The sequence below is a fragment of the Cladophialophora immunda genome (assembly GCF_000835495.1).
Source record: "Cladophialophora immunda strain CBS 83496 unplaced genomic scaffold supercont1.4, whole genome shotgun sequence".
Lineage (NCBI taxonomy): Eukaryota > Fungi > Ascomycota > Eurotiomycetes > Chaetothyriales > Herpotrichiellaceae > Cladophialophora > Cladophialophora immunda.
The window spans coordinates 899,568-917,792 of record NW_015622544.1 but is presented as its reverse complement, the minus strand read 5'-3'; the positions used below and the strand labels follow the sequence as shown (position 1 = coordinate 917,792).

At 54.7% G+C, this 18,225-nt stretch overlaps 4 protein-coding genes and 1 non-coding gene across 6 annotated transcripts; 1 reads left to right on the top strand and 4 right to left on the bottom strand.

Annotated features, from left to right (window-relative positions):
• Positions 1-477: 477 nt before the first annotated feature.
• PV07_06717 (uncharacterized protein) lies at positions 478-3,050 on the top strand (the record flags this gene model as incomplete). The annotated part of the gene is made up of 2 exons (XM_016393726.1): positions 478-498; positions 560-3,050. The coding sequence occupies 2 exons, from the start codon at positions 478-480 to the stop codon at positions 2,729-2,731; spliced, it is 2,193 nt and encodes a 730-aa protein (XP_016247145.1). The 3' UTR covers positions 2,732-3,050.
• A 1,397-nt stretch (positions 3,051-4,447) lies between these two features.
• PV07_06716 lies at positions 4,448-10,123 on the bottom strand. Of its 2 annotated transcripts, XM_016393725.1 has the most exons (4): positions 6,825-10,123; positions 6,562-6,768; positions 6,079-6,483; positions 4,448-6,015 (listed from the first exon to the last, which is right to left on the bottom strand). In XM_016393725.1, the coding sequence occupies exons 1-4, from the start codon at positions 7,065-7,067 to the stop codon at positions 5,587-5,589; spliced, it is 1,284 nt and encodes a 427-aa protein (XP_016247144.1). In that variant the 5' UTR covers positions 7,068-10,123; the 3' UTR covers positions 4,448-5,586. The 2 variants fall into 2 exon arrangements, with proteins under 2 accessions (XP_016247144.1, XP_016247143.1); XM_016393724.1 differs by having other exon boundaries at positions 4,448-6,483.
• Positions 10,124-11,072: 949 nt separating this feature from the next.
• Positions 11,073-13,728, bottom strand: PV07_06715 (uncharacterized protein). Its single transcript, XM_016393723.1, has 2 exons — positions 13,420-13,728; positions 11,073-13,264 (listed from the first exon to the last, which is right to left on the bottom strand). The coding sequence occupies exon 2, from the start codon at positions 13,045-13,047 to the stop codon at positions 12,559-12,561; it is 489 nt and encodes a 162-aa protein (XP_016247142.1). The 5' UTR covers positions 13,048-13,264; positions 13,420-13,728; the 3' UTR covers positions 11,073-12,558.
• A 474-nt stretch (positions 13,729-14,202) lies between these two features.
• PV07_06714 (uncharacterized protein) lies at positions 14,203-17,451 on the bottom strand. Its single transcript, XM_016393722.1, has 8 exons — positions 16,438-17,451; positions 16,220-16,335; positions 16,109-16,162; positions 16,028-16,047; positions 15,904-15,977; positions 15,650-15,852; positions 14,824-14,964; positions 14,203-14,488 (listed from the first exon to the last, which is right to left on the bottom strand). Exons 1-8 carry the CDS (start codon positions 17,063-17,065, stop codon positions 14,420-14,422), a joined length of 1,305 nt encoding a protein of 434 aa, XP_016247141.1. The 5' UTR covers positions 17,066-17,451; the 3' UTR covers positions 14,203-14,419.
• A 500-nt stretch (positions 17,452-17,951) lies between these two features.
• Positions 17,952-18,041, bottom strand: PV07_06713. The gene has a single exon. It is a non-coding gene; the product is annotated as a tRNA-Thr (tRNA).
• Between the last annotated feature and the right edge of the window lie 184 nt (positions 18,042-18,225).

Sequence of the window (18,225 nt, the reverse complement as noted above, 5' to 3'; positions counted from 1 at the left end):
GAGCCCCATGTGGCCGGCTACCCCATCCACATCATCATGGAACGCTCGACCGGGAAGACGATGGATTGCTATGTCGAGATCATCGCCCCACGCACCGCCGCTCAAGACTGGGAACAAGGCTTTGGGCTCAAGCTCATGCGAATCCCCAAGATCGGCCAGCGCAACGTCGAAGTGTGGCTCAGCAACCAAGGCGAGCTGATGAAAGACATGTTCCCTCGTGCCAAGTGCATTCACTTTGACAGTGAACAGTTTGGGGCCCCAAGGTTGGTGCCGAACCGCGATATCTTCTCGTCGGGCTATAAAGGATTCATGACCAATGAGGAACTCACCTGCATGGTCCGCCATGCTGAATATCCCCAGCGCGTAAGCCTCTTGTTCCCCTGTCCCCAACTGCGCCGTCGACATTCGAACTGACATCCTTTGCCCTTGGTTCAGTCCCAGTTTGCGAACCGGAGTATGCAACGTACCTTTGAGAGCATGATCAGTACATTGTACAAGGTAAGCTGTCCACTCCCCTTCTCGCCTTCTGGAAGAAACCTGTCTGACTCCTGAGCTCCAGTTCCCTTGGTTTTCCGTCAAACTTTACACCATTCGTCAGATTCAGGCCATGTTCGACGCCTATAAGAAGCAGCTTGACGTCTTGATTGTCAAAGTCGACTCTTCCACGGGCAATCCTCGTGAAGTGGGCCTTGACAACAAACTCCTGATGGATTTCGTCTTTGCCGGTCTCAATACTCCGGGCTTCTCTGAGCGTGAGCGCGCAGACATTGTCGAGGCCTCTCAGGCGCTGGCGTGTGGGTTCCGCATCAGCAAGCATGCGCGGTACTGGCCGTTCCAGACCTTGACTGCGCACCCGGCGCATCTGTCCGATCAAGATATTGGCATGTGGTTTGAAATTTTGAACATCGGCATGGGCATCATGGAGTCTCAGAACCGCAAACTCATCGGCATCGAGCCATATCTCGAAGTCATCCGTGACCCCGACGGCCATGTCTTGTTCATGCCTACTGAGACTGGCCTCAACTTGAAGCGTGGACAGTTCTCCATCTTGGAAAAGCGTTTCATGAATGACATGATGAAGCTTGGTTGGGATGCTTACATGGGTCAGATGGGCGTTGGGACACCTACCCACGTACAGCATCACTTCAACAACGACTTTACCGTCGGTGCCGCTCATGTTAATCATGGCGACCCTCTCACCGGCGCTGGAAGCAGCAACACCCGTCCTGGTGGTCCGCTCAACAACAACGGTCAAGGATCAGGTGCTGGCGTCCACACCACCAATTACCAGACCGGTCAAGATCAGAATCCTGACACCTTGAATGAGTATGACCATTTCGACGATGAGGATGACTTTGAAGGAGGAGGATACGGTGACAATGTCGACGACCCCGAGAAGGCAGAGAAAGCCATGCGCGAAGTGCTCAGACAAGTCAGCGAGGCTCCGCCGGCGAGACAGCAAGCCTCCATGCTTAAACAGAGCGTCTATGACACCGAAACTGAGGGATTGGGAGCCGGCCTGCAGAACATCGGGTTGGCAGCCAGCAACGACGGGCCTGGACCGACTATCGTCGGACAGCTCCCTCAACACCGTCCCGTCCGCTCCGGCACTGTCCTCGGTCACCCCTTCAATCCAGAGACTCCGGCGTTTGAACCACCGCCAGGCTGGAAACAGCGTCGTCGTCATACCCCCAGCAACTCTGACTCTACCTTGGGCACTGGCACCGGCACTGTCTTTGGTGGCTCCGGGTTGGGAAATGGCGACTTTACTTCTCCGCAGAGAATCAGCACCGCTCGCAGCAATAACAAAGGCAAAGGCAAAGACCCTGCTGCTGCCGTTGGTAGTGGCGCTCCAGCTACCGCTACCGCTGCCGGTATCCGCCTTCAGCCTGCTGCACCAATCTTCGGCCCGCCTCTCAATGCTGCCTTTGGTCGAGCTGATGCCGCTGCTGCCCAGCCAAACTTATTTCAAGGGCCCAAGAATCGTGAGCATCGCGGTATTACAATTCGGTCTCCGGATGATGGAAATCCCTTTGCCACCCTGCAATCCACTCCTGTTCGCGAGACCGGAAGTATCGCTGTTGGCGGTCCTGGGGGGTTGACGCTGTCTCCCGGATCGGACCAGGACCCTAACAAGGCCGATGGCATCGACGAATTCTTGGATGACCTTTTTGGCGAAACCACAAGCCAGGCTGATCGTGTGGCCATGCGTACTCCTGTGATGACTCCAGCCACCACTCCGCGGGGCAGCCCCCTGCGACGCATGCCCGGGCGTGTGCCTTCCGCCGGTATTGGTCCTATCGAAGACGATTTCGAGGATAGCGAGGTGGTCAGCACGCCGGTCATGCCTAGCTCTTCTCCAAGCTACATCAATTACTCTGACGTGTCTTCCAACTCGGACTTCGCGACCGACAGTTCTCCTCCCTATCGCACCCCTCCGACAAACCATGGCCCTCCCGAGGATCGTGGGCCCGGCTCTGGCTGGGAAGGCTATACGGCGATCCCGCAGGAGGACTACTCTCCCAAGCGAGGCCTTCGCCTTCTCACGACCCCGGGCTTTGGGACTGCTCTTGTTGGCACCTCGTATGCTCAGCGCATGACCAACAGCGAAACCACTGCTGAAGAGCGCGGTTACCGCATGCATCAACAATACCGCCAGGTCCACATTGAAGACACGATTGACGAGGGGGCCGAGTATGAGGGCGAGGGCGAGGCCGAGTCCGAGTCTTGAGACTTTTGGATCCGTGACCTGCATTTTTGAGGCCGAGGTGAAATGGAGGTGAGAAAATTGGGCTGCGACTTTCCCTGGATAAGAATGACTGGAGATCCGCAGGAGCGTCAAAGCCAATTCACTGCAGTTGGATCGAGGTGCAGTGAGCAGGTGCAATGCGCTGGACTTGTGGTCAATGGAAACGAATCATGACAGTCATGCAATGATGGGCACTCGATGCGATGCAAATGCAAATACAATGCGACGAGAGCTTTGGGACTGGCAACGATGGATGAATCATGGTGAACGAGTGCTCAATTGGAAGATCCAGAAGAGAAAAACTCTCAAACAAAACGCTACGCCCATGCCATGAGCGAGCGGAAGACCTGTTCAGAGCTGCAAGATTACCAGAAAAAGACCCCCTCGTCCCTGTTCTAAAAGCAACAGGCGGGAAAGGAAAAAAAAAGTGTTCCCCATTGAGAAAAAAAAAAGGGCAAGAAAATCGTCACATTGCACACAACAACACAGAGAGAGAAGAGAAGTTGGCATGGCGCTGTGCAAAGAGTGGCCGAGTTGACTGACTCCTTCCTCCAGCTGGGGGGCAATCAAGGGTGGTGCAGGGCTTCAATAGCAATGACACGCAATAGCAATAGCGATAGCTCAACGATCTTCAGCAGAGATGAAGGGTTCTCTTATCGAGGTCCTTGGTGTTGTCTTTCTCGTCGTTGAAGGGGGTGCAGTGTGTACCTCGGGGTTGATATGTCAGCCTTGTGCCAGGCCTGGTGGCCATGTGCGGCATAGGTGCCCGGAGTAGTAGTACCTCGTAGGTACACAGTAACCCTAAGGGAGGTAGGTCCCTAGGCCAGCTAAGCTACAGTATAGGCCACAAGCTATCTATGAGCCAGGTATCTCTGCAGGTAAAAGCCGTATTGGCACCCGTCACTTGTCATCGTCATCAGCATTAATGATTTGATGTTCCCATGTTTCGGCTGCTAGCTCTTGTTCTTGTATGGTGCCAGCGCATCAACCTCCCGCCACACACCACCACCACCATCACCAACCACCAACCACGCCCGATCATTTTGTTTCCTCTCTCTCACTTTTCATCATTGCCCTTTTATTCGGGACTCCGGGCGGACGACTCGCCCCCCTCCTCCTCCACCACCCCGCGCTCTACCTCTTAATCTGGGTTCAAATCCCCCCCCCCCCCCCAAACTTGGCAGGGCAAAATGCAAATGCAAATGCAGGGCAGCAGGAAGGCGGCGGGAGGCACCGCGCGGGCGGCCATGCGGCCATGCGGCCAGTCTGCGGCCAGCCTGCGGCCAAAAGTTCTCGTCCCGCCCCAGCCCTGCATATCCATTGCATCGCATGCGCATACCGCCTCCCTCCCTCCCTCCCTCCCGTGGAACGCGGAAACTTCGGAAAACGGGTAAAAAGGAAAAAAGAAAAAAAAAAGGTTTCAAGGAGAAAAACAAAACAAAATGTCGTGCATGTGGTTCGCTCCGCCAATGTCGCGCCTCTGCCATCTCTACTCGTCCTCGTGGGTGAGAAGCGACGGGAGCAACGGCGCGTCCGGTGTCCTTTTGCCATCCCCGCCTCGCCATTCAGCCCAGCTCAGGCAGCCATCGAGCGTCACGGTTTCAGACGCCTTGTGGCGGGAGCGAGTCTCCGTTGGGGATTGGCTCCAGCTGACCGTGAAGAAAGCAAACCAGATCAGCGCTGCGAGAAATGCGATTGGGCAGATCTTATGACGATGAGAAACGGTCTATCATATGAGGGCGTACGACTCCAACAGATTACGCGCTGACAAAAATACACTCATGGCACCAGAAACTAAATAAAGGTTGTACGCATTCAGAAACTAGCAGACAAGCTCGAACAAGCCTCCATTGATCCATCCCCTCCTTTTCCCAAGGTGCCGGCAGAGCAAGAATCCCGCCGAGCTCGAACATCTCCCTCTGGCTGCCGGTGTTGGGTGTCGTGGCGCCAGTCGTTGCGGCCGCTTCGCGGAGAGCCCAAGCTCCAACGAGATTGTTCTCGCCTCTTGTCTTCGCCCCATTAACAACTCCAGTATCTCCAAACGCCCATCTCGCGCCTTCAGCCAGTGGCTTTGTTCTGCCGCCCACTCTTTCCACCCTCGTTTGATCTCATAAAATCCGTTGAGAATCCCGTATTGATGGGAGAGCTTGAGATGGAACAGCTTCAAACAAAACAGAACCGCTGCCCAATGACCCGAGAAGGTGGTAACTGGTACTATGAGTACACAAGATTGCAACGCCGCGTTTGGTTTCTTTTCTGCGTGAAAAACAACAAAAAGGATTCAGACAGCCTTCCCAGGTACAGTAGTGCATTCGAAACAGAAAAAACAAACAATTCAGATAGCCACCCAAGTGTGCATTTCGTTCAACATTCGCAAAGCGGTGAATCGGGCTCTGATAGCCGAGGACCATCGGGCAAAAACGTCGTAAACAGCTTTGCGGTCTTCCGAGAGAAAGAGAACTTGATCAAACAGCCACCCAATGGTTTATCTTATCCCATTTTAGCCCTTTTCGTCCGATTCACTGGCGAAATTCCAGTAAAGACCGATAATGATGAAAATAAAGAGATTTGGGTTGCCCCAGGTTGTGTATCCTTTTGAAAACAAGAAAAAGTCATGTAGTCCATCCATGATGTCGCCGAGACGCGACAACGCCCTGAAAGCAAATGTGCACGCATGCATGCACACATGCACGTCGAGTTGATAACATTTGATGATGAGAGTGCTCCACGAGCCAGCTCCTGGGGAGGAGAGCAGCCTCTGCTGGATTCTTGTCGAGGGGTAAGCAGGGTCTTTGAGGAGAGGTCGAGAAGGGCGCCAGTGCACGAGCGAACTTTCGCTATTTCTTGCCGTCGAGCTTGCTCAACATGTCGTTATCGTTCTTGCCCCGTAGGTCCGGAGCTGTAGTCCGGGTATGCTCAATCATCTCGTGCACCTTCATGCCACTTCTGCCGTTTGTCGAGGACCCTGCCGAGCCGGGTTGATTGGGGGGCGGAGTCCTCCCGTCATCGTAGGCTGGCGCCTGACGGGGAGAGTTGTAGCTTTGCGCCGATTGTGGTGTGAGACCGGACGGTGACACGTTGCCCTTCTGAAACTGGTTGCCGTTGGGACAGCGAGCCTGCTGTTGAGGAAAGGACTGATAGCTCATGGTCGACGTAGCGGGCGAGGTGGGCGCGCCGCTCGTATGATCCGCATAATCATAGCTGCCACTGCTGTTTTGGCGCGAGTCATATGTACTATTGCGCGCACGCGAGCTGGGATGGGGAGACTGGGACGCATGAGAATTCTCATTGTGGGGGTCATCATCAGGAGGGGGACGTTTGAGACTGACACGTCCATCATGCTGAGCAGCTTGAGCCTGCCCATGTGCGTCATACGGTGGTCCAGCAGGAGGGTACGAGTAGGGATAAGGCGCAGGGGGATAACCATGGGGTGGTGGCGGGGGATAGCTGTACTGGGGTTGTCCATGAGGTCCTGCGGGTCCTAGAGGTTGACCGTGGGCACCATAGAGCATTGGCGGCTGGTCGCCTTCCCGAGGATAGTGGTGTCCATTTTGGCCAGCTCGGCCATCACCCTGACCAGCAATGGGTGCCCGCGCAGCATTGGGTCCATACACTGCGTTGGCGGGAACAAAAGCAGCTTGCGATGAGACGGGATGGAACAGGCACTGCTGGTTGAACCGCACGCAGTTTTGACAACGGCCATCGGGAGAACTGTCATAGCCTGAGCACCGAATCTATTCTGGACGTTAGTGTACACTCTTCGACACTCTTCGACTGCCTCCGCCGTGGTGGGGGATGGATATCATGCGTACCTTTCTCTTCCGGCAATATTTGCAGGCTATAGCCGTACGTTGTCGTGGTGCAGCAGCAGGAGCAGGCGGAGGGTAGGGAGAAGCATAGTACCCTGCGTGGGGATGCGCATACATTGGGGGAAGGCGGTACGCATCCGGTTGCATGGGTGGTGGGGGTTGTCCCATCTCAGGCCTCGGAGGATATGCATATGCTGGATGCGCAGGATCCTTTTTTTGTAACTGTCATCTGGATGTATTGACTCGACTTGAAACGGGCGACTTACTGGATAATGAGGATAAGCACCATGCTGACCTGGCCATGCCTGGGGAGGAGGATATGGATGAGCTGCCCTTGGGTCCGGATACTGCTGCCTCACTGGTTCTGGGGGAGGATATGGGCTGCGGTCGTCTCTCGCGGCAGGACGCTGAGGAGACTGTTGTGAATAGTAGCCACTCTGGATTGGATCATCCGGAGGAGGGTACTGAGGACGTTGAGCATCCCGGGGATCCGCCATTTGCGCCGCCATGAGGTATCCAAAGATCGTGGGTGGGTGACACAGGTCCAGCGAAGGGGGTTGACGCAGACCAGGAAACAACCGAGGCTAACGGAAAACGGGCAAGGAGAGGACCGTCGAGGCGTCGATGGAAAGCAAACAGAGAGACTTTGCTCGCAGAGCGTACGAGGAATCCAAAGGGGATGAAGACGTCGACCTCAGAACCAGCTCGAGGTCGAACGGCGGGAGGGAGGGTTTGGTTGTCGGGCGCGGGCGCAGTCGCAAGCACTGCACTGCGAAGGGAAGGGGGGGAAGAAGTAAATAGAGGGATGAGTTCCTGCAAGGGTGTGCGAGGTGACCGGGCTGAGGTATTAAGTTGCTTAGAAGGCGTACGGGCAACGCAAAAAAAACTTTGTGAGATGGTACGAAGTAGTCGGGGCCCTGGGCCAAAAAAGAGGATCAGGTGTTCGCAGACAGGCGGGCGGGCGTTCGGACGGAAGGGCTGCGTCAGAGGCCGTCGAAAGGAAGGCGATCCAAGAGATGGTGAGAAGAGGTGAGAAAGGGTGAGAGACGTTGTGAGAGTGGACAGGTCGGTGAGGACGTGACGAGCTGAGATGACGATGCTGGGAAGGAAGAGGCGGTTGATGAAGAATGATTGGAGACGTGGTGGATGTGATGGGGGTGGAGAGTGGTGTCCCAAGGGCTCCAAGGGCTGCTTGGAACAGAGTGGCAAGCCGGCGCTATAGGCTCTCGACCGCTGCAGGCACAACCGAAGGAGGGAGAGATTTTGGGATGGGAACTAGGGCTTCGGGCGGGAGAGCAGCCAAGGTAAATGTATGTAGGCCTGGTGGGCGCTGCCTGTCGATTTTCTGGAAGCCCCTAAAGGGCACCCCAAGGCCAAAGGGCACTAAGGGAATGACCCAAGGAGGCGGTCCGGAGAAGCGGTATTGAGGCTACTAGCGCTCCAGGACAGGGATCATCAGCTGCCAGGCGCCAGGTGGGGTTCCTTGGGATGGAGCCCGGCTAGTTAGGCTTTGGGGTGGGTGGGTGGCCCGTGGTCCTCTCACGATCCTTGGGCTGGGTCTGCTGCCACCTTTTCAAAAAAATGGTCGGCGTGGGTAGTGACAAGTAGCGCCGCTGCTCGTAATCCGAGCCTCCTGGCCCTCCCGCAGTTTTGGGAACCTGACCTGGTGCTCGGCAAGTGCCTTGTGGCTCGGCCTGTTCGGCTGCCTGACGGAAATCGCTGGTTGGATGCGGGAGTGGGTGTGTGCTGGGTGCGCAACCTTGGGAGCTGAGGGCTTCCCCGCCAGTTCCCAGTGGTTTTTGGGCGGACTTTGTCCAAGATAGATCCGTAGGTGATGTCGAGAGTTGAAGGTTAAAAGTTGCTGCAAACTGCTGCAAGGGGAACTCCGGCCACTGGTCTCGGTGCTTGTGGAGGGACTGAAATATACCTTGCAAAAATGCAGTCCAAGGTGGGCTTGCCAGGCCGAAAAGAGACAAAGACGGAAACCTCCCTTCCTGCTGGTGTGACCTGTCAACTTCCAGGTGACGGGCGTCCTGCGTATGGCGGGGTTACACCTTTCGGGATGCCTTGCTGCTTTGCCCCTCCCCTCTCTCCTTGCTTTGTTGCACACACGGCTATTAGCGCTCTAGGTGGAGTGGGATGGGGTGAGTAACGTCCGCCTGAATATTGTGTTGGCCTCGCCGTCACCAAATCGATCGGCTCTCGCTAGCAAGCTTGACAGCAACCTACTAGCACTGATCCGAGATAAATGAAATCTGTTCTGCAGGATTTGTTGCAGCAAAGGCACGCTTGGGGGAGGGTTGCAGTTTGTGCGTTACGGCGAGTTCGATCCGAATGTTCCACAAGATATCAAGCCCTTGTCGGTCTTTATTGGACAGAGCGTCAGCCAGTCGCAGCTGGAAGTCGAATAAGACGAACGCCCCCTCGATGTTCTGCAGCGCTCGTCACCGGCCGCCAATGCAGGCTCCACTCCTCGGATGATGGCGAGCGCAATGGTGCGGACGGGGACAGATGCAGATGCGGGCGGCAAAAAAAAAAAGAGGAGGGAGGAAGAGATGGACTCCCAGAATACCCTGACCAGAGGCTGGTTCCGCAAGTCACAGCCGTGGAAAGTTGGGAGCCAAGCGAGGCCAAATGCCAGTCAGCTTGTCAGAACAGAGGGGAAAAAAGGGCAGGAAGGGCAGGAAGGGCCGGGAAAGCCTGTAACCTTGGTCTCGTTCGCTGGAGATGGGAGGGCTGTTCCGTCGACCCCGTCAACATATGCCAGATGCGTCAGGCTAAGGATGACCTCCGCCGTGACCAAGTGCGATGGTGACGCCGCTAGGTACGTGCCTCTCGCTGGGATCCAGCGACGGGGTCCCCTCTCTTGGGGGTGAGTAAGTTCTTGAGAGGTTCCCAGGCGTTGGTGGGATGGGAGGGATTTCAGGGCAGGGATAGGGTTGCCGCAACCAGCCGCGATGAATAATTGGCCGCTGTGATCACTCGACTCACTCGCTAGTCTCAGACTCGTGGCTGAGGGGCATCCGAGAGCTTGCAATACAACAATCGATTAGATGGCTCGATTGGTTCGCATGAGTTCTTTTGGATGACTTGCTGCGCGTGGCCACCAAACTGTAAATCCTGGGTGGCCCTTGGGTTGTGGAGGTTGTAGTAATCCGAGTCGTTCGCCGCAGGTCGAAAAAGGTTCGACTCGTGATGTGAAATTCTTTTTGTGGAGAGGATGGTTCCCTGGGAGGGGAAAAACATGCGCAAAACCCGACAATTACCGTTTGACGCCGTGCGAGCTGGCAAAGGCAAGCCCTCGACAAAGGCCACTCCAGACTCAAAGGGAAGACAACGAGGTGTGGGTGAGCAAAGCTGGGTGCTGCGTCAGATGGGTTCGTGTGCGGATCAGCAGCCGGGAGACAGTAAGGGCGTGAATACGAGGTCTGGGTGTGGAGGGGGGAGGGGGGTGGTGGTGGTCCTCCGGTTGATATTTGTGGTCAGAGGGATATGGAGCCCAGGAGAAGCACCTCCATACAAAGAAACAAAGAGCCTGGGAAAAGGACTCTGGATGTAACAGAAAAGTGGAAGATCGATGTTCTAATCTTTCGACGGACCAGGTCTATCGAACCCTCTTATCTGTCGATCGGGCCGTTGCTTCTCGCCTTGATGCTGATGCTGGAACGAGACAAAGCTTTGCCCCGGCTGCGAATCGCTGCAGAAGCTCCCGTCTCCCTTTTTGCAATCAGAGTTGAACCCGGTCTGCTACAATCCTTGCTGGACCAGCATTCCAGCAGACGCTGACTCGTGGCTTCGTGTGTTGGACAAGGCCCTAATACCAGGCGACGGACCATACATGGCCAGGCGGACAGCACCCTTTCAACCCTAGATTTTCGTAATTCGAGGAGCGGCCCCTCCAGGAAGCATGCAGCATCATGCAATGCAGAAGGGAAGTTAAGGGAGACTAGAGCACGCCTATGCTAGGCGCCGTCGATGCAGGCGTAAGTGCAGTGCCAGCCCCATGCACGATGCACATCCCCTTTCCCTGGGAGCGGCCAGCCGACCTGCTGAGAAGACGGTACTGGCCTTGTCCCGGACAACTTCGTTTGACGTATCGGCTAGTATCGTACGGGGTTGTGACGGACTCTCCCGTATCACCCAACGCTCCCCATTCTCAGAAGAAATATATCCAAACCCCCATAGTCCGTCCATTTGTAGGGGCTAGGAGCAAACCTTAGCTGTGTGCGAGTGCGTGCTCGGAGTTCTAGGTCCTTGACCGCCCAACAGAGGACGAGATTCCTTGGGTACCTAGGTACGTACCACAGGCCTGAGAAAAACCCTCGACTTTGGGGATTCGGTTGAGGTTGGAGGATCTGAGGAAAAGGATTCCAACTGCGGCGACAAACTTTCGTCTAGCATGCGCACTGTGGAAGGCATCGAAGATGCCGCCTGCTGTGCAACATTAAAGTCAACGGGTAGAATATGACAACACCCCAAAGCATGCATCTTTGGGGATTTGCATCACCCTCCGATCCTAGTCGAGTCTCGTCCGGTTGGCTGCTTTCCGCTGCCTTGCCCCGTCCAATGTTTGCTCCAAGGGGTTCTCGGGTGACACCAAATCCGTGACGGGATTCTTAAACTATCAACGTGTATCTGGTTTGGCCCTTCGGTTTGCCCAGACTAAACTTGGGAGGTACCCGGCGTGCCATTACGGCTAGAGTAAAGGACCATACCAGACGGGCCTGAGAGTGCATCTCGATTCTTCTCCAATAAAGCGGTGTGATTGACGGCGCTACCCGCCGCTTGAGTCTCCCAGCCATATTCAAAAATATCTTGACGGAGGATTTGTGGGCAGCAACTAAATCACGCAGCTTCCTGTCATCTGATCATCTGACCTTGTCCAGGCTGTGTATTGCTGCATGATGCATGACTAGGGACTCGTTGGGTATATGCTAAGTGGTTGATCTAGCAATGTGTCGTTGTGTGCCTGCTCCCTTGCCGTAATGGTCCGGACCCTCCTCACCTTCTGGCCTCCATTGTGCGCTCGACGGGCTCCCTCCATCGCAATAGTATAGCGAGCGTAACCCTAGTGGTGGTGGTGCTTAAGGCAAGGGCGAATGAAGAGTCCAGCATCCTGCGACCTACTGGTCCAGTTACGACTCATCATTCGATACTGGGGACCAAGGCTACACCGGTTGAGCTGCAGAGGGTAAGCCCGGGGATCCGTGTGTCGCTGCTGACCTCGCTTCTGACTTAGCGAAGCCCTGAAAGCAAAGTCCAGCAAGTTCAATTCTTTTCCATGCGTGCATGACGCTGTTGGAATAGTGCGACAGACTATGCGGTGACGTAGCACCAAAAGAGAGACCGTTGGCGAACTAGGCTTCCCCAGGTCATGAAGCAGGCCGGTGGAGAGTAGATCCAAATTCCAGATAAACAGCATTAGCGTCCAAGATTGGTGGCCGGTGAGCGCGGAAGGAAAGCGCTGGAGCGGCACGGAGGGCGCACAATACCGAGTAAAATCGAAACGCGACAGGGGGCGTCTCAAGGCCCAAGGGCGAAGGCGAAGGCCACCAGGCTCGGCTCTGCCCTAGGGCCCGCCCTTGCTGAAAAGCCTCCCAATTTTCCCTCCTCTGCGACAGATCATGCAATGTTTCGGATCGACGCCGCAGCTTTGCTTATCTCTCTGCAAACAAATTCTCCATTTGGACTGCTGGGTCGACGGCAGGGTGCCGGCGTACCTGAAGACTATGCATGCGTCGAGCTGGTCTCACCTCAAGTCCATCACCCTGAGAGTCGCTTTTAGTTTGAGACAAGATCAAATAAATCTTCCAGTACTCGAACCTGGCAAGTCCCACGATATCGAAATGCCATTATCGAAGCAAAAAGATTAGTTTATTGGAGAGGATTGATGATCTGCTTGTCGTACCGAAGAGATCACGCAGGAGGTAGAGGGACACTCCGGATAGAGGTCACGATATTGTCCCTCGGAGGTTTGGACGGGACCTTCGCTTTTGAAGGCTACAGCTGAACTGACTGGCTTCCAGCCAGCGAGACGGTGCCACGAAGAGCGACAGTCCCCACCAAGGTGAATGGGTCCAGACTCGAACGGTGTCGAGGACCAACCTGCCCAGCAAAACAAGGAATGCCTGGCGTGCGGCCGAGCAGGACAACAAGTGAAAAACTCAGTAAGAAAGTACTCGGTAGTTTCTCTGCTATGCACCAGTGGTCGATCAACGGGGGTTGGTCCCGATGAGAGCTTGCTGGCGCCTTTGGACGGTCCCGGGTCCCCAAGGTTGGATGAATCGCCCTGCAAGAGCTGCGGGCGCTCCCTCGGTGGTGCAACCGACGTGCTGGAAGCGAATGGAGGATGCAGGAGACACGCACGCCTGCAAGGGTAGAGCGAGGAGTTGGCGTAGCCGAGCAATCGGAACGCATTCGCAGACGGGCCGCCTTCAACCCTGCCATCGTGCCAGCAGCGTAGGCAAACCAGATTGCAAGCAACTTCATGCGTCTGCCCGCCTGACCCGTCGATGGCTCGATGAGGGCCCCGGGCGGTCAAGCCCTGATCGTCCCACGTAAAGAAGTCGACCACCCCGGCCTGGTGCGGTTAATTTCCTTTTCGTTCCCTTCTCTTGTCCTTGTTGGGGGTGTCACTGGTATTCTTTTGCTCTTTTCGCCTACGGGCTCCCCTCGGAACGATGTGGCAAGTGGATGGACATCCTTCCTGAAATTCATGCGTAAGCTTTGGACAACTGCATGAAAAGAGACGATTGAGTGAGTGAGAAGACCGGAATCTTGTCAGTCCATCCGAAAAGTCACCAATATTGATCTCGCTGGCCGAGGGTGGGAAGTCGGCGGTCATTCGAGTTGGGGAAGTACCTGGTGCGCAGGCTCGAAGCCAGAGTCGAGAGGCTGGAAGGTTTTGCTGGAGGGTCTTGGTACGTTCTGTATCCGTCCTGTACCCGTCTGGTATTCGTTCGAATGGTCTCGCGTTCGGTCTGACAGCTGGACATTTGCGACGCCCGAAGCCCTTCACATGACTTTGGTTTGACGCAGCGGCTCGGCTCTTGACACGGCGGAAAAGAGATGGAGTCGCTCGCCTGCGACTGGTACGCCTGGTCCACCTCTCGACCAGCCCACCGCCATTTCTCCTCCTGACAGTCAGAAAATTACTCCCACTACTCACCCACCACTCCATCTTCTGTCCAGGGGAGCCAGCAGCAATTTGTCCTCTCATGCTTGATCTGGCCCAACGCCCCCCGTCACCGGTCCCCGCTCTGTCCAGCCATGACTGGCCGCGCCCACAGGCAAAAAGTGGACTGCTCAGCTGAAGACCTGAGACAGCACAATAGCCACCAAGTCCGATACGGAAAGCATCGAACTAATACTCGAAGACCCAAGTCCCCAGTCACTCCCTTGCCACGTCAGAGTGACCGCCACCACCACGTTTTACTCCAGCGTACGGGGCAAGCTGCCCTTTGTGGGCTTCTGCTACCACAACAATGTCACCATTTGACCCGAGGCGACAGCAGTCCAGATGCGACCACTGCCGTATAGAAACAGGCGTGGAGGATGTCGCTGCCCAATGATATTGGCCCTCGAGGCACTGGGCGGCTACGAACATCCATCATTCCGCTATTGGTTGTGCTGCTCATTCCTGGTGAGAGACCTGAATGTCACAGAGGAATTCTGGATGGAGCAAAAGGCAAGTGATCAGATGTTACAGGGCGTTGAACTTCTTCAGAGTTGTGTCCATGCATGAGCCACTCTACAATTCACACAAAGGCCGCGGACTCCCAAGTCCTTGCCTCCACCACAAACCTTTGTCCGAAAGAATGTGGCGAGGATTCGCATGATCAACCTCCATCCTACTGCCTCCTCACTCAGTTGCCTCATCGTTGCTAGATTCGTCATCGTCTGGCATTACGACACTATTGAGGTATGTGACCTATTTGTGCCGAAAGTCAGCAAAAAGATCTCTCTCTGTAGGTGTTCTGGTCAAAGAAACTCAGAGTTTGTGCCCAACGGCTCAGGTGGGGAGCAGCGCAAGACCATGTAGGTACCGCCTGGGCTCACGGCGGCCCGGGCATCTCGCCATGCCTGTTGATTGTCTTGAGCCGGAGGTGATTGACGTATGATTGGGCACCCAAACAATTGCAAAGTCTACGCAGAAGCCCTGTCCAGTCGCAGTGCCAGTCGTGGCAGAATTTCCTCATGAGTAGCATCCCGCAGGCAGCCCAGGTTCACGACGCGCACGAATGGGAGGCAAAGAGGTGGACTCACAAAAGGTACCATGACGCGAATTAACTCGATGATGGTCTGCAGTCCCTGCTCCCCCATCACCTTTTCGTCTGGGATTCTCTTCCCTAGGGTGAAATTTCGCAGCCGAAGGAGTTCGATATTTGGGTTGTCTGCTTCGTAGCCCTGTCAAGACAAAGCGTCAGCCCAGTCTAGATCATGCAATGTTCAGCACCGACACTTGGGACTCCAGCTGCAGCCCATGCAGGAGTGACTCCTTGGGCAGCGAGGGTGGCTGCAGTGGTGATGAGAATTGCGCGCACCCTGCCGCCAACATGGAAGGACCCGGGAAATATGGTTGCCAGGAGGGGCAATTGTAGGCCCTTCCGCTCCAGAAGCCCGGCAGCTCCCATCTTTAGTTCTTTTGGGCTCAAATTGCGACCGCAACGCATGTTCATTTGTTAAGATTGTGCGCACATGCATCACTGGCCTCAGCTGCGCGAGGGTCCCGGAGGCTGCATCCTCAGGCCCCTGGCCAGCGTGTTTAGCCCTAGCTGCATGCATTGACTGCGGTCGAGAATGCGAGCCGTGGCCTCAGGGGGCATCCAGGGATGCTGCAGACGCGTCAAGCAGACTGTGATGTTGAGTCGATGAACGGCGGCTCAAGCAGGTACCTCCAGTCTACAATTTCGTCGCTCAAGCACGTCTGTGCTTTCATCTTCGCAGGGTTTACCATGGTATTACTTTGCATGCAGGTCTTTGATGTCGCTAACTTGGGAGCAGCGGTTGAGCAGACCCTCACGAGTCGCTGTCCCCCCTTTCTCGTGTGTGCACGGGCGCATTTTATACAAAAACAAGATGAAAAACATACCTTCGGCTTTGTCTTCAGCGCATTTTCCTTGTTCTGGTCGGCAAAGGCCTTGATGGCCTTCTTCTCGTCGTTCGACGCGATACCCAAAACCTCTTTCCGCAATTGAGTCTCCGAGAGGACCCTTCTCAGTTTCGTCGGTTTGCGGTCGATATTCGCTCTCAGGAGGGCCAGTGGTTGGGACTCTGGCATCCACAAACCAGAACCTGTCACGTTGAGTGTTTTGTGGACGGTTTGACAATGGGGGTGTGTCATACCAACGAAACTTCTGCCTCCAGGCTGAATTTGTACATAGTAACATGCATACGGTCCTTTACGGCCCGTTCGAGACCTGATGGCGGTCAACACAAGACACAGATGCAGACAACCGGAAGCCTTTACCATGCAGCAGCGAAGTGAGGCTTGGGAAAGAGTCAGTAACGTGGATATTGTACCTCAGAAGCGGGTCGGAGGAGAACATACTTTGTAAGGAGTGGGATCAGAAGAGAATCGGATGTCTCGATAGATTCTGAAGACCTGATATCAGATGGGTTAGAGTGAGGAATAGCAAAATGCCTTGCTCTCTGCACGAACCAGGTCCTTTGGCGGCAACTCAGGGATGGTTTCATCAATCTCTGTAATCCTCTCGGTCAAGGTTTCTACAAAACCTTCCCAGTCCTTCCAAGAGACTCTGTAGTCAACTTCGTGCACTGTACAACTCGATGTCAGTATTGGTGAGGTTGGATCTGTGCACGCGCACTGGTATAGTGCCAGAAACAGCGCAAGAAGCACCGAGCAACGGGACGACCTACTCTTCAGCCATTCTCTGTCATTGTTCGCCTTCAAATCTTTCAAGAAAGCCATTGTATTCGGATGGATCTTCTCAGCAACATACTTGATGCCTCCATCACCTCTGGGTTTGGGTTTCTCGATGAAGACCTGCTTGCCCGGTCCCAAGCCCGTCTTCACTCCGGGTCTCCAGAGTTCTTTGCCCTTTTCCAGCACCGCATTGGCCACGGCCTGGACGCCGCCGACGATGCCACTCCTATTCTTGCTCACCGGCTTTCTCTTCCTTTTGGTCTGCTCGTCAGAGTCGTCGTCGTCGTCGTCGTCGTCGTCGTCTTCTGTGTCAGGCTCCTCGGTCGAGGGCTGATCTGTTCCGGATGCGTCGTGGTCTTCATAGCCCGACTCTTCGTCCTCGTCCTCGTCCTCCATGGTGTCCAGGTCGTCGTCATCCTCGCTGTCTGGCTCCTGAAAGTACTTGCTTTTCGTGGGAGTGGCCTTGCCGCGACTTTGACCCTTCTCGGCAGACTCCTTCAACCTCTTCGAAGTCCTGCTCCCAGGCGACGCCAATGGAGTGACTTGGGATAATTGACGCTTGTGGGATTTTCGGGAGGCGGGAGTTGCCCTTTTCGATGCCCCTGATTTCCGAGCCGGCATTGTTGGGTGGGATTTGGGCAGACCAAGGAGATCCGGCAAAGGGGAAAAGACTGATGTGCCAGTACAACTATCCAAGACAAGATTCGCTCCTCAAGACCACATCACCATCACAAACCCAACTCTCCGTTGTCGGTCCCTCTATCGGACTAGATAGATTTAGCCCCAATACCCGTGAGGTGTGCTCTCCCTCTATAACGCGCTAATAATCGCCTAGTACCGGGCTAGATCGGCTAGCGACGAAGTCCTCGTGTCGTATATTCTCGCGGCCGAGAATCTACGCGGCTTTAGGCACGTATCTGTAAGGGAAGCGATGGATAGGCAGGTTAATAGAAGTGATGACGCCTAGTATTGATAGCTCTAGCCCTATGTACAGAGACTTAAAGCCTGGAAGGGGGTTTGAGTAGGGTGCGCGTAGCATGCCCCCTTATATGTTGTGCGACCTTGGAGCCCTTACTTGGCCAGTTTGTTGTGTTTGGGAGGGATCCCTAACAAGAGTATACTTAGCGATATTCCGCGGAAAGGCGTATATCTATAAATTACTAGGTCCAGATCCGCCGGTACTAGTTTCTCTTACTTCTTACTCCTACTCTTACTACTCTTTTCTTTATAATCTAGTTGTATTATCGATCTTTATCTTAGGTACATAGATATACCGAGTAGATCTAGAGCCCGAGCTAAGTAAAGTCTACGAGGTATGGGTCAGATCGTATTACAGGGGTTTCTCCCCTTTCTCCTGAGGGTTCTTTATTGTATTCTACTTTTGCGGTTGAACAGACAGATCGGCACTTTGGCGGACCTAGAGCTAGAGTCAATGCAAAAAGAGGAATGGTCTGAAAGCTCGGGTGAAGACTCACTACGAAAGAAAAGAACAAAAAAAAGCTTCACATGCCTCCGACAAGAATTGAACTTGTGATCTTCGCATTGATTGCAATTTTAGCAGTACAAGTGCGACGCGTTACCACTGCGCCACAAAGGCGTGAACGTCGCCGCAAGACTGTATGATCGTCGACGGCTTCATTTTATCGAGTTTTCCAGCAATTTTTGAGATTGTATGTGTTAAAGTGAAACCCGTTGAAAGAGCTAAGAAATGCGGAGGAATAGAAACAGCGACCCGCTTTGAAGCTTTATGGACGTCATAGGGATTTACAGAGCTTGTTTCT

Excerpts from the sequence above, each read along its gene's own strand:
- PV07_06716 (XM_016393724.1), bottom strand. The coding sequence starts at position 7,067 with ATGGCGGCGCAAATGGCGGATCCCCGGGATGCTCAACGTCCTCAGTAC. Across the intron at positions 6,769-6,824 it reads GTGCTTATCCTCATTATCCA|GATCCTGCGCATCCAGCATA; the intron begins GTAAGTCGCCCG and ends TTACAAAAAAAG. Across the intron at positions 6,484-6,561 it reads AATATTGCCGGAAGAGAAAG|ATTCGGTGCTCAGGCTATGA; the intron begins GTACGCATGATA and ends CGTCCAGAATAG.
- PV07_06714 (XM_016393722.1), bottom strand. The coding sequence starts at position 17,065 with ATGCCGGCTCGGAAATCAGGGGCATCGAAAAGGGCAACTCCCGCCTCC. Across the intron at positions 16,048-16,108 it reads CTGATCCCACTCCTTACAAA|CCTCACTTCGCTGCTGCATG; the intron begins GTATGTTCTCCT and ends CTCTTTCCCAAG. Across the intron at positions 15,853-15,903 it reads TGGAGGCAGAAGTTTCGTTG|GTTCTGGTTTGTGGATGCCA; the intron begins GTATGACACACC and ends TCAACGTGACAG.
- PV07_06715 (XM_016393723.1), bottom strand. The coding sequence starts at position 13,047 with ATGAAGTTGCTTGCAATCTGGTTTGCCTACGCTGCTGGCACGATGGCA.